The following is a 15,144-nucleotide window of genomic DNA, read 5'->3' as shown; positions in this document are numbered from 1 at the left end:
GTGGTGGATGACAGAGTTGCTAATGAAAGAGAAAAGATGAATGTGTTGGGGTACTTGTTGGGAACAAGTGTGAGTGATTGGAAGATGTACAAGAAAAAGTGGCAGATTGGTAGGAAGGTGCAGGGACTGTAAAAGGAGGGCAAATGAGAATTAGGATGATTGCATATGAGCAGGTTTCATGGAGAATAAGAAAATTTTTTGGAAGGAGGTTACTCATTCGAGATAAAAAACAAATTGAAGCATAGGTGAAAGGAGCAAATGGGGGAAGTGGTAAAAAGCACAGATGGGGTGAAGAGGAGATAGAGTAGGTGCTTTAAACAATTTTTGAATGTGTTTGATGAAGGATGGCATGTAAAGTGAGAGAATCTTGGCAAGTATATTGGTGAAAAGAGAAGAAAGAGGTGCTAAAAGCATCACATAAAATAGATTGTGGCAGTGTGACTGAAATGCATAGGATTGCAGTTGAAGTTCTCAAGAAAGGAGATGGCTGTTTTGTTGATTGGTTAGGTATGATTTTTTTATTTATATATGGCTCACAGTGAGGGAAAATGCATGAATGGTAGCATTACATAAAGGTAGGGGGACAAAATTTAATGTTTTTATTTGTTGAGTGTACCTGATAAGTTGTTTGGCAGAGTGCTTGTTGAGAGGTTGGTGGTATGCATAGAGTTTCAGATTGAGCAGGAATATTGTGGCTTTGGGAGTTTGTGTTTACTTTGAAGAATGCATGTGAGAATACCCAGAGAAACAGAGGGATCCGTATGTGACATTTAAGAGCCTAGCAAAACCATTGCATATGGTTGATGGAGATGCTCTTTGAAAGGTGTTATGAATGTATGGTGTGGGAAGAAAGCTTCTGGGAGCAGTGATGAGTTTTTATCAAGAGATAAAGGTGTGTTTGCAGTTAGGAGAGGAGACTAAGGGATTCCAGGTCTGTTGTAGCGGATGTATGATATCACCATGACTGTTTAATTTGTTTGTGGATGGGATGGTGAGGAAGGTGAATGAAAGGGTCTTGTAGAAAGTAGCAGGTTTGAAGCTTTTTAGGGCTGGGGAAGCTTGGGAGGTGAGTCAGTTATTGTTTGCTGATGACACGACTTTGGTGGCAGATTCAAAAAGAAAACTGCAGAAGTTGGATTCTGAGGAGTCTTATGTTACACTTAATCTTAGTGTCTTACTCAGATATGCTCCCTTTTATTCATTCCTAATGAATCCATTTTTTCTCTGTATTTTCATCACCTCATCATGTTCTTTACTGTACCAATGATTTTTTTTCATTATTCCAAGATCTCTTGGTTTTCAGTCATCATTCTATCAGTTTTTCTAATTCCACAGTCTGTTACACAAGAAAATCCATGCATAACTTTTGTATTTCCCTCTCCACCATTCTGTTCGACACCCAGATTCAATTAGGTTACTGAATGGTTTAAGTTTTGTTAGGTAATTACTATGGACAAGGAAGGATTCGCTGTCAAGAATTGTGGGCAAGCTGCCGCCTCCTGGGTATGTCAAGAGAAAACATAATCTTATATAGATGTGATGACCTGCCAGATGACCCAGACATTATGTGGCCCACAGTGAAGACAGCCAACCTCATCAACCAATACCTTCATGCCCTTGATATTGATATGGTAAAGACATTGTTTTATTTTGGCTAAAGCCTTTCAGTAATCCTTACTGATTGTTTATAACAATTGTTTTTGTGTTGACCAGCAGCAGCTTTCAGACTTAAAACTGTAGCATCCCCTGACTCAGCAAAGTTTTTGCTGTGCCCTTTCATTCATGTTTCATGATTTTTTTTAATGATAACAGCAAATTCAGTATTTTGCTCTCCTTGTTTCTTTACACCATCATCAATGCCTTTACTTTGTTTTCTGTGTGTAGTGACATTTGCTATGAATTGCAAAACATATACCATGATGTTTAATGAATGCCTGTTTGTACTCTTGTTAGATGACAAAATGTCATGGAAAATGCTTGTGAGGAGTGAGTAGATGTGGAAAAAAAAAAAGAAAAGTTGGGAGAGCAGAGTGATGGTAGGTAGTAGTTGCTACACAGCCATTGACCATGGAGGTACTACTGGTGCTACCCGCATGGGTATCATGAAGGTTAATGGCAGCTGCGTAATGAGCCAACACTTCAGTGGTTGTCAAATTGCATTCCTTTTCTTTTTGTCTTACCCACATGTGGATTGCCAGCATTCTGTCCACAAATATACAATCTCCTTGTTACAAATAACACTTGGTAACACTTAACTAACACACCTCATTCTTTGTAACAATATTTTTCTGTGTTGAGTGCTGTGCACTAGCCCTGCCTTTTGGCAGAATGTTAGGAGCAGTAAACAGAAGTTGTAGGTGGGAACATTAGACTGGAGCATTAGGTGGAAATATTGGTAGGAACATTAATTAGGAGCATTGGATAGAAATAGTAGGCAAGAACATTAGGTAGAAATAGTCAGAAGGAACATTAGGTATGAGCCTTTGGAAACTCTATACTAGAGTTGCCCTTTTGGAAACTATATTAGAGTTACCCTTTGCCAATCTGCTGTTAAGTGCGAGGCACTAAAGGTTAAGAAGCAGCTCTGGAGTTTACCAGTTAGGGAGACTCATTTGCCGTGGCCACCCCGTTAAGGGAGTTTCAAGTGGGACAGGCATCAGAGAAATAGTTAGATAATCAAGTAGATAGAGTGATAGTCAAGTAATCTGGTTAGGTTATTATTATCACCAGTTCTTGTGCTTCTTCCTTTATTATTTTAGGCTGTCCCACTAAAAGACTGCACCCTTTAGGGGGGAAGGGGTCCCCCAAGCCCCTCAGTTTGGAGATCAGTGCTTGTGGGGTCTAAAAATCAAGACCAGCTCTTTTTGAAGATGATATAGGAATAGGGCAGCTTCAACAAGTTTGTAAAACAAGGAGAAGGGACCCCATGGAATATTATTTCAAAGCAGTAACAATTTGCTGTGATAGAGTAAGATGTAAAAAGAGTACTAGATGTGAGGGAAAATTGCTTGCGAATGATTCCAGTGCTGTAGCCAATGGGAATAGCTGGATATTTCATAATGATGAGGCATTACACTTGACAGCTAGAGAATGTATTTGAGAGAATGAAGCCATTTTCTTTTTCTGTTCCTGGCATTAATTCGCTAACATGGGAAATGGTGAACAAGCATGAGAGAAAAAATCTTGGTCATTCTTTGGTAATTATTATGAGAAGCATCATGGGCATACCTGGGATTAAGGTAATTAATAAGAAGTGTGTTTATAGAACTCTCTTACTCTCTCTACACAAATTTACTTAACTTACTTCATCTTGTTGGTGATTGGATTCTCTGAGTTTCTTATGAGCTACTGTCTTAGACAACATGCAGTTTTTTACTTCACTGTTCCACCAACTTAGTTTCATTTCAGAAATACACCGTCTGCTACGCATTGACACATATGTTCCCTCTGCTGCTTTGAAGGTTTAAATGAAGCTTTCCCAAGCAGCATTCATGTCATTTTCATTCACCATATCATCCCAGGTATGCCTGTCAAGAGCAATGCAATCAGTAAAAGTTGCATGTTTGAAAAATGACCTCAAAAGTAATTTATCGGTGACCTCTTATACCAAACTTTTCTCCAACTTCAACATTATTGATGAGATCCTTATTTGTAGTTAGAACTAAGTCTAATATTTTCTGTCATGAGCAGGTTTCTCAGCTAATTGGATTAGGGCACTGTCAGGCAAATTTAAGTAGAGTCCAACGGCAGAGCTACTGGAAAGGGATTCTCCCCATTTAGATACTGGTATATCACAATCACCTACTATGATAAAATCTTCGTTACAGATTTTGTGCCAACTGATCATTAAAATTTTTGTCTACCTCAGGTGTCTGTGTGGGGACCTATAAACTAGTCTTACTGTTAGTTTCTTTTTTATGTAGTTATTGATTTATTATACTTTGTCACTGTCTCCCACATTAGCAAGGTAGCGCAAGGAAATAGTCGAAGCAATGGCCCAACCCACACACATACACATGTACATACATACACGTCCACACATGCACATATACATACCTATACATCTCACCATATACATACATATACACACACAGACATACACATATATCCACATGTACATAATTCATACTGTCTGCCCCTATTCATTCCCGTCGCCACCCCGCCACACATGAAATGAAAACCCCCATCCCCCGCATGTACACGAGGTAGCACTAGGAAAAGACAACAAAGGCCACATTTGTTCACACTAAGTCTCTAGCTGTCTTGTATAATGCACCGAAACCACAGCCCCCTTTCCACATCCAGGCCTCCACAGAACTTTCCATGGTTTACCCCAGATGCTTCACATGCCCTGGTTCAATCCATTGACAGCACGTCGACCCCGGTATACCACATTGTTCCAATTCACTCTATTCCTTGCATGCCTTTCACCCTCCTGCATGTTCAGGCCCCGATCACTCAAAATCTTTTTCACTCCATCTTTCCACCTCCAATTTGGTCTCTCACTTCTTGTTCCCTCCACCTCTGACACATATATCCTCTTTGCCAATCTTTCCTCTCTCATTCTCTCCATGTGACCAAACCATTTCAAAACACCCTCTTCTGCTCTCTCAACCACACTCTTTTTATTACCACACATCTCTCTTACCCTTTCATTACTTACTCAATCAAACCACCTCACACCACATATTGTCCTCAGACATCTCATTTCCAGCACATCCACCCTCCTCTGCACAACTCTATCTATAGCCCAAGCCTTGAAACCATATAACATTGTTGGAACCACTGTTCCTTCAAACATACCCATTTTTGCTTTCCAAGATAATGTTCTCGACTTCCACACATTTCTCAATGCTCCCAGAACTTTCACCCCCTCCCCCACCCTATGATTCACTTCTGCTTCCATGGTTCCATCCGCTGCCAAATCCACTCTTAGATATCTAAAACACTTCACTTCCTCCAGTTTTTCTCCATTCAAACTTACCTCCCAATTGACTTGTCCCTTAACCCTACTGTACCTAATAACCTTGCTCTTTTTCACATTCACTCTCAACTTTCTTCTTTCACACACTTTACCAAACTCAGTCACCAGCTTCTGGAGTTTCTCAATGGATACAATAGTTTTTCCCATGGGATTTAAGTGAGCTTTAACAAAGAACAGGACACCACCGCCTTCTTTCTTTCCCCTGTCCTTATGGAACAGAGTGTACCCTAGAATTGAGTAATCAGTGAGGAAATCTCTGTTGCTGATATCTAACCAAGATTAGGAAATGGAAATGACATCATAATTTCCTTTTGACATTCTTGTCACTAACTCTGAGACTTTGACATTCTTGTCACTAACTCTGAGACTTTATTTCATATACTCCTGGCAATAAGTTATTTTTAGTCGAAACAGAGACCTATTTAGAAAGGTGCTTACGGAAGGGGTCTGCTCCACCTAGGCTGCATTATTTTGAACAAAACATGTGTAGGCTACTAAGAGCCTACCAAAGAGTACAGCTATCATTCAGGTGTAGACCTTCCATCATAAACATCCCAGACTGTGTGTAGAAATGCTGCCACAAGTTTATGAACTCCTTCCTGAACACTGAGGTTCACTGGTCTGTTATTTAGACTGAATGCCTTATTAAAGAAGGTATTTCTGGTGCCAATCCTGAGAAAAATTCCTGAAATCATAGAATTATTAGCTTTATCTCAAAAACGTTGAAGTGGGCAATATTTCTCCTACAGCTCTTCCAGTCTCTCCTCAAGTACTTTGTTAGTATGTACGTGACAAGTAACAAGTGTATTTTAGTTAGTGTCATCACAAACCTCATTCACAGTGTCAGCAACATCATCTACCATGGAACCTGGAAAACAAAATAGTTTATAGATATACTTTATTAGTAACATCATCTGTAATATTTACTTGGACACTGTATATTTATAATTAGGAATTGGCAAATATGGCAACATCAAGACAAACTGTTCCCTTCCCTTCCCCATTGCATCTGCAGGGTAGCTTAGAGTAATTCTTTTTTTCTCGTTTCTCTCCTCATCCTTTTCCATCTTTCACCAGCAGTATTGATTTCTCTCAGGTTGTGACCTTCGACATGGGAGGTGTCAGCGGCCACATAAATCACTCAGCATTGTTTTCAGCTATTCAGCACTTAGTAGATGAAGAGTACCTACCAGAAAGTGAGTATCTGTATTTTCAATTGATTTTTATATTTTTGATGTATAGAAGTCCTCTGTTTACCATGATGTTATCATCAGTGGTTTTGATTATGTGTTCTTGAAGTATTATTATTATTATTGTTACTATACTGATTGCCATTTTCTACTTTAGTGAGGCAGCACCACAAAAAAGATGAAGGAAGACCCATCTTTTCTTCTATTCTATTATACTTATTCGCTGTCTCCCACGTTATCCAGGTAGTGCAAGGAAATAGATGAAAGAATGGCCCAACCCACCCACATACATATGCATATACATAAACGCCCACACACACACATATACATACCTATACATTTCAACCTATACACACATATACATACATACACACACATACATATATACTTATTCATACTTGCTGCCTTCCACCATTCCCATTGCCACACATGAAACAGTAACCCCCTCCCCCCAAGTGCGTGCACGAGGTAATGCTAGAAAAAGACAACAAAGGCCACATTCATTCCACTCAGTCTCTAGCTGTCATGAGTAATGCACTGAAACCACAGCACCCTTTCCACCTCCAGGCCCCACAAAACTTTCCATGGTTTACCCCGGACGCTTCACATTCCCTGGTTCAATCCATTGACCGCACGTCGACCCCGGTATACCACATCGTTCCAATTCACTCTACTTCTTGCACGCCTTTCACCTTCCTGTATGTTCAGGCTTTTGATAACCATCACTTGTTAACTTATTTGTGCCCTCAGATAAGGCCTCTATGCCTAAAGCTAGTTTTTTGAATTGTGCTACCCCAAGGAGGGCAAGAAAAGCGATGTCGGTAGAGCAGAAAGTAAACTTACTTGACTGCCTTCCAAGTGGTGAAAGTACAGTGTCTCTTAGTATGTATTTTGGCATTAGGTAATTAGTAGTGTGAATTACAAAGAAACATGTGGCAGCCTTTTATGTAGCATAACTAGCTTGCTGCTTTATAGGAGTACAGGGGCTAAGCACACAGCATCAGGGATGATGTAATGCCATCATTCTATACAGCATTATTTCTTTATTGCATTTCTTTGCTATTATGTACATCATTTCTTTATAATTTTGTATGATAAATGTGTTCATGAAGTATTCATTACAGGCCTTAAGGTAAGTCTCTCGGTGGTCATTCACCCTAACTCCTCCTTTTTTCTGTATGCTTGTTACCTCCTTGATTATGCTTTTGCCAACCACAGGGTCTTCCAGGAACATAACCACTACAGTTCCCAAGGGACCTCTGTGCTTGTGTTTGTTACTTGATTTTTGTTTATTTATTCAGATCCTTCCCTGTACTTCCATGGTTGGAGAATTGTGCATCCCTGTAATGTACATTATTACATTTCATGGTAATAACAAGACAAGTAATTTTAGTTGTGAAGGGGACATGTTTGTACTTAATTGTACATGTACAGTTCTGAAAGGTAGCTTTACATTCATGGGCCTCCATCTCTTAAACTGGTTGTTATGTAAAGCAACTTTTTAAGCATATGTCTACTATACTCTCTTACTACCATACTACATTCTTTTCAGACTGTCTGAAAAGTAACTTGAAACATGTAGATACATACAGCTATTTTGAGCATTTTGTAATTGTGCTTATGATATAACTTGTTATGTAAACTAGTTTCATTTTGAGACTGGTTCTGATAGCTGTGAATAGTGAGTCATAAAAAACAATTCAATCTAACTTGTTCCCCTTTGTATCATTAATGCCATTTCCCACCAGTCATCATATATTTTTTTAGAGAATGGTAATCTGTTTCATTTTTCTCTCCACAGCCTGTGAAGCATTTTCCTTAGATACAGTAAATATCATCCGAAAATACTCTTCCCTTCTTGATGTCCCCTTGAGCTATGCACTCTCTTCATGTGCCTTCACTGTAGACTGTAAACAGCACTCTATTTTGCAGGTAAGTTTCTTGTGTGTATTAGCATTTTTTGGTCCTAAGATTTACATAGGAAAGAGACCAGTTCTTGCTCACGTTGAATACTTTCTCCAAGAACATGTAAGTAGTATCTTTAACTATAAGTTGAAACTTCATATTCATTCTGAATATCTTCAGTAAAGCTGAGTGACTAAAGGGTTTTTCAACACCAATTTAAAATTTTGCTTTTACAGTTTGAATATACTGATTCTGAGCCTGATTTTGTTGGGAGAAGTTTTTTTTTTCATATCAAAGGTTACTAGTGTATATATTTTTTCTGTTTCAGAGTGCCATGAGAGCCCACAAGAGCCAGTATGTTTGGTTTAGGAAATTGTACATGTACTTTTCTCGGTATGTTCTCATCAACACACTCACCAGAATCACCCCTTAATCAAAAATTTTTCTGTATAAGTTGCTGAAGACTCAAAGCATGTGTTGAGACTATTAGAGCTATTTTCTATGTAAAATCTATTTAGATAGTACTTAATTTTTAAGATTTTTAAGAAACTCTACTTTTCATACAGATCATTCTTGCTAATATTGATACCTAGACTGATATAGTCTGCCTTGCTGTCTTGGCATTCATACCATTCATGTGTTGGCTCCAGGTATGTAAGAATCATGTAATCAGCATAAAGAACAAATGGATGGCCAGTTTCTGCAAAGGAGAAAATGTGTTATGTTTATATTAGATTTTTTTGTGTATATCCTGGATAATATCTCTCACTGTGAGGAATAGTCCATACACATTCTTCCTCATTTGCTTCAGCTGTGCAAAGCAACTTGATGACTCATCTGATTGTTTAGTGATGTGTTTTGAACATATACGCCCTTCTTGGGTCAGCTTCTATTAATCCTGCTCTTAGATGAATTCACTTCATTGGTATCTGTGCATTCCTATAGCTCTTTAAGGAAAGTAACATGCACTTTAAGATAACCAAAACTTCTGATCCGTGATTCTCTTTACCTTTGAAATGGTAGACTACTTTTGTCTCCGGTCACCCTACTATAAACAGTTTCATCCTTGATCTACTGGTTAGACCTTTAGATTATGGATTTTTTATTTGGTTCATGCAATAAGTTATTCTGACTCACCATTTGGTCACAGTGGTAGGAACTTACAAGTACATCTGTAGGGTTAAATGGTGGGTTAAGTGTTTGTTTATTTTTTTCATTTTGTTGCTGTATTATTTGTGATTTGGCAGTTTAGTTAAGCTTTAATTTGTAATGTAGAATTTTATCTCTCTGTTATCATTAAGTGTTTTTCTATTTACTTGGGATGAATCAAGTGCAGACATTTACAGGTATGCACTATATGTGGGAATTCATTTTACAGAACTGGGATTTCCAACATGTCATGCTAACAGGATTTGCTTTGTTACTGTTTGTAAGAAAATTATATTTCGTGATGATAATCCCTTGGTTATCCCTTGATTCTTTTTGTAACTTTATAAATCAGGTAAGTTTTTTCATAGAGTCATAGTAGGATAGTTGATGAAGATTGACTCTTAAGCATTTGATTTGCTAAACTCCCATCTTTAAGTATCAAAGACTTATCAATAGTTCTTAAGATATTTATTGTACATATTCACCTTTTGAGTTGGTTATACCATACAGTCAAGTAAGCACTCTGTTTGCACCAAGAATGTACAGTGCTTTGAAGAATAAGGATTTCTTTGTAAGTAAGTGAAAAGGCAAAATCTAGAAGTAAGGAATCCAGTAAAGACACAGAAAGGTAGAAGAGAAAAGAGAAATTAATAGACATGGAAAATAGTGATGTTTGTAGGAAAATTGGAGTTTGAAAAATTGTGGAAGGCTATCAGCAGTTCTGTTTTTTTAATGTGGCTTTAGAAAAGAACCATAAGCAAAAGAGGAGCAAATCCTTAAATGCTCTGATAGTAATCCTTTTGTGGACAACTGAAGGTTGCTAGTTTCCCACAGATTTTAAACAAAGTCTGATTTCCTCAGATAAGAAGTGTAGGTTTATCAAGTGAGATAACACAAGAATTTGGGTAAGCATGTCATGATTACCTGTGGCTACTACTACATCTACTGTAGATGTTAACTGAAATTATATTCAGTTAAGTACTTGCATTCTTGTAGGAAAGACAGTGACTGGATAATCTGACATTTTTTTCTGTGCATGCTTGTGTGCTTTTGACAGCAATATTCTAATTCCCTTTCCAGGTTATGATTAGAGTAAGTATCATAGAAATTTACCCATGGAAGTGCTGATATCCTGACTTAAGAGTGTTAGAATTATAAATGAAACCATCTTGCATCCTGCATATCAAGATTTTTTTTGTCATACTTGTATGCCATTTCCCACATTAGCAAAGTGGCGCTAAGACCAGATGAAGTAAAGGCCTCATTCACTCACATGACTAAAATCACAAGCTATCCTCATCTACAAACAAGCCCTACAAGCCTCTCTGTGGTTTCCCTCAGTTGATACATACACCATGGTTCAGTCCATTTATAGTACATTGTCCCTTGTATACCACATCGCTCTATCACATGCACACCTTTCACCCTTCTGTATCTCCATTTTGATCTCTCTCCTCTCCTTGTCCCCCTCCACTTCTGACATATATATCCTATTTGTCACCCTCTTCTCACACATTCTTTCCACATATCCAAACCATTTCAGCATATCCTCTTCAGCTCTCTCAACTACACTTCTTATTCCCATATCTGTCTCTTATCTTTTTATTACTTACTCAGTCAAACTACCTCACACCACATATTGTTCTCATTCATTTAATGTGTAAAGCATCCACCCTTCTCTGCACATTCTCATCTATATCCCATGGCTCACATCCATACAACAACACTGGGATTACTGTACCTTCAAACATACCCATTTTTGCCTTCCCAGATAACAGTTTCTCTTTCCACACACTCCTCAACGCTCCCAGAGCACTCTACCCCCTCACCCACCCTATCCCTCACTTATGCTTCCATGGTTCCATTTGCTGCCATGTCCATGCTCAGTTCTCTGAATCTTTCCTCTTCCTCCAAACTCTCTCCATTCAAACACACCCCATCTAACCTGTCCCTCTGCCCTGCTAGCTTTAATGATCTTGCCTTGATTCACATTCACTCTCACCTCCCTTTTTTCACATACACTCCCTGACTGAAACACCAACTTCTGTACATTCTCTCTTGAATTTCCGCTAGTGCTGTGTCATCAGCAAAAAACAATTGACTCATTTTCCAGGCCCCCTCTCTTCCCCAACAGACTGCAAACTCGTTCCTCTCTTCAAGACCATTGTGTAAGATGAATTATAGCAGTGTGGCTGGAGTGGATAGTATTGCAGCTGAATTTCTTAAGATAGGGAGTGACATTGTTAACGATTGGTTGGTTAGGATTTTCAGTGTATGTATGGATCATGGAGGTGCCTGAGGCCTGTTGGAATGCATGTATAATGCCATTATATAAAAGCAAGGTGAGTGTTCAAACTAAAGAGGTATAAGTTTGTTGAGTGTAGTAGGTAAGTTGTGTGGGAGAGATATTATTAAGAGGGTGAAGGTATAGATAGAGCATCAGACTGAGGAGGAACAAAGTGGTTTTAGGAGTGGTAAAGGATGTGTGGATTAGTTGTTTGCTTTAAAGTATATGGTTGAGAAATACTAGAGACAGAAGGATTTGTATATGGCATTTATGGGTCTGGAGAAAGCATTTGATAGGCATGTAAGGCATGCGTGCTAGTGGGTAGAGAGGTGAGTGGTTCTGGGTGAAGGTAGGTCTTCTGCAGGGATGAGAGATATTACAATGGCTGTTTGATTTGTGTATAAATGGGATGGTGAGGGAGGTGAATGCATGGGTTTTACTTTTGGTCTTATTAAAAACTGTATTACCAGGCAAGACGTGATGTCTTTTCCTTATTTTCGGCATACACCTATCCCCCTTTTTTCACCTGTCGCCACACGTTTTTTTTTCTCCTTCTGTTACTGTTCCTCTAAATCTAAGAATTTTTTTTTAAAGTAAACTCCCACACTTGTCCATCCATACTATAGTTAATTCTAGAGCTGTCAGATTACTAGGGATGAGGTAGAACACAGGATTAGTAATATCACAGTCATGGTACTTATAGCTTGCAAAAAAATTAGCTCTAATATTTTGAGCCGAGTCTAAAAAATGCTTAAAAGCAATGCCTTAACCATTGGCTCATTGATGAAGACTTCACTCAGCTAGCTGTGATGTCATGTCACCAGATCTTGCTCCACTTACTGAACATGCACATGCCTCATCAGAGTTGTCAGGAGAGGTGGTCAGTAGTATTCTGATTGTTAAATTTGCCAAGTCATTGACTTAGTTTGCACCTTTATTGTGTGATATGTTTCAGTGAAGGCATGTACAGAGCATCAGCTTGGAGAGAAATAATGTGGTTACAGGAGTGGTAAAGGATGTGTGGATCAGGTGTTTGCTTTGAAGAATGTGTGCAAGAAATACTTAGAGAAACAGGGATTTGTATGTGGCATTTATGGATCTGGAAAAAGCACATGAAGGGGCTGATAAAGATGCTTTAAGGAGAATGATACTGATATATGGTGGGGGGAGGAAAGTTATTGGAAGCAGTGAAGTCATTCTCAGGAGTATAAGGCATGTGTGTTAGTAGCTAGAGAGGAGAGTGAGTGGTTCCAAGTGAAGGTGGGTCTGCAGTAGGGGTGTGTGATGTCACCATGGCTGTTTAATTTGTTAATGGATGTGGTGGTAAGAGAGGTAAATGTAAGGGTCATGAAAAGAGTATATGTGCTGTAGGGGGTGAAGGGGTCTGGGAAGTAAGTCAGTTTGAGACAACACTAGTGGTAGATTTGAATGAAAACCTGCTGAAGTTATTGTCTGTATGGGAGAGTGTGCGAGAGGAGGAAGTTCGAAGTAAATGTGAATAAAAGCAAGGTTATTAGGAAATTTGGAGGAAATGGTGTGTTCTTGGCACCTGGGAGTGGATATGGCAGTAATGGAACCATTAAATTGGAAGTGTCATAAGGTGGGTGAGGGGACAAGGAGAGGCAAGGATTGGGTGTCAAAGATTTAGAGTGCTTGGAGCTGAACATGCAGGAGGATGAAAATTAAGCATGGGATAGAGTGAGTTGTAATGATGTGGTATACAAGGGGCAATATGCTGTCAGTGGACTGAACCAGGGCATGTGAAGCAGTTCGGGAAAACCATGGAAAGGTCAGTGGACCCTGGTTGTGGCTAGCAGGATATGTTTTCAGAGCATTACTCAAAACAGCAAGAGAATGGATGCAAATGAATGAGGCTTTTTCTTTATCTGTTCCTGGCACTACCTTACTAACACTGGAAACAGCAAATGAGTTTAAAAAAAAAGGTAGTGGTTGAGTGGAATAAACTAAGTGATGAAATTGTGCATGTTGCTGTCAAACAAAAGCTTAAAAAGCTGTTGGACATTATGAAAAGTTGAAGTGTAAAACTCCCTCTGAGAACTGTACAAATAGGTGAATACTATTGGTTTCACAACTGCACAAATGAAAAGACTTGTTTTATTATTACTGTGAAATGTAATATGTTATTGGAATTCATGATTCCCAACTGTGGAAATAAAGTGAAGAATCTGAATTGCATCAAACAGAAATCAAGTGACAAATACGGAAGTACAGTTCCCCAAGTAGTGATGTCATATTCTGCAAAATGTTTCGGACAAATATACTTGGTATCTGGCAACTACCTCCACCCCTCACATCCCCAGGTCTTCTTTGTCTTTGCAGAGCTTCTCCTAGTAATAAGCAATTCATTAATCCATATTTTAAGTTTTATTCAGTTTATAGACATGAATGCATTTGGCGGTCCACCAATATATGTGTCAAGTTACTTACTTCCTTTGGTGAATCGAGGTGGATATGCTAGCAGACACTGCCACCTGTGATGCCATATTGCTGGAACTTTTATAACCCCACAGTTACGGAGTGCTCCTCTCATTTTAGATGATTCCAAAAACTCTAGCAAAATGTTATGATATTTTGGGAAGAAAAAAATCATAGACAGCTTAGAAATTTGTTGTGACTGAGCTTCAGCTGAGTGGGTATGAAAGAGTGAGGGGGGTGGTTACATTGATTCATAATATCTTAAATTGATAAGTAACATCTTTGTTATTCTTGTATTTTATTGTTTCTTTTATGCAGTGTCATGACGGGTGTAAATAAATATTTTTTTTCAATATGGTAGCAACACCTACTTGCTGGGGACACCTCCCTATCCATCCTCCACTCCATACCCCATCCCACCCACCCACTGCAACCTTAAGAACTGTTAAATGCCCTTCTGTGTGCAACCTGTGTTGAAGCTTATCTGTAAAACATTGATTTTGTCTGTATTTTACCCAGCTCCCTCCTATACCAGCCACCCTTTGCTCCACCTGCCTTGAATACATGTCACCCACCCTTAGACTTTCTTCCTCTCTCTGGAAATCGTTCATTGTATTATTATTATTATTATTATTATTATTATTATTATTATTATTATTATTATTATTATTATTATTATTATTATTATTATTTTTTTTTTTTTGCTTTGTCGCTGTCTCCCGCGTTTGCGAGGTAGCGCAAGGAAATAGACGAAAGAAATGGCCCAACCCACCCCCATACACATGTATATACATACGTCCACACACGCAAATATACATACCTACACAGCTTTCCATGGTTTACCCCAGACGCTTCACATGCCCTGATTCAATCCACTGACAGCACGTCAACCCCGGTATACCACATCGCTCCAACTCACTCTATTCCTTGCCCTCCTTTCACCCTCCTGCATGTTCAGGCCCCGATCACACAAAATCTTTTTCACTCCATCTTTCCACCTCCAATTTGGTCTCCCTCTTCTCCTCGTTCCCTCCACCTCCGACACATATATCCTCTTGGTCAATCTTTCCTCACTCATTCTCTCCATGTGACCAAACCATTTCAAAACACCCTCCTCTGCTCTCTCAACCATGCTCTTTTTATTTCCACACAATCTCTCTTACCCTTACGTTACTTACTCGATCAAACCACCT

General features: G+C 38.9%; 1 protein-coding gene across 1 annotated transcript in view; it reads left to right on the top strand.

Annotated features, from left to right (window-relative positions):
• PIG-L (phosphatidylinositol glycan anchor biosynthesis class L) overlaps positions 1-14,401 on the top strand; it is a 36,816-nt gene extending 22,415 nt beyond the window's left edge. The window contains exons 4-7 of the mRNA XM_071663760.1: positions 1,441-1,631; positions 6,081-6,180; positions 7,976-8,106; positions 8,408-14,401. Coding sequence (XP_071519861.1) covers positions 1,441-1,631; positions 6,081-6,180; positions 7,976-8,106; positions 8,408-8,512 — 527 coding nt within the window. The 3' untranslated portion in view covers positions 8,513-14,401. The remainder of the gene's footprint in view (positions 1-1,440; positions 1,632-6,080; positions 6,181-7,975; positions 8,107-8,407) is intronic.
• The last annotated feature ends 743 nt before the right edge of the window (positions 14,402-15,144 follow it).

Source organism: Panulirus ornatus, chromosome 7 (genome assembly GCF_036320965.1).
Source record: "Panulirus ornatus isolate Po-2019 chromosome 7, ASM3632096v1, whole genome shotgun sequence".
Taxonomy (NCBI): domain Eukaryota; kingdom Metazoa; phylum Arthropoda; class Malacostraca; order Decapoda; family Palinuridae; genus Panulirus; species Panulirus ornatus.
The sequence above is the reverse complement of the archived record's forward strand: the minus strand, read 5'-3'. Positions and strand labels throughout refer to the sequence as shown.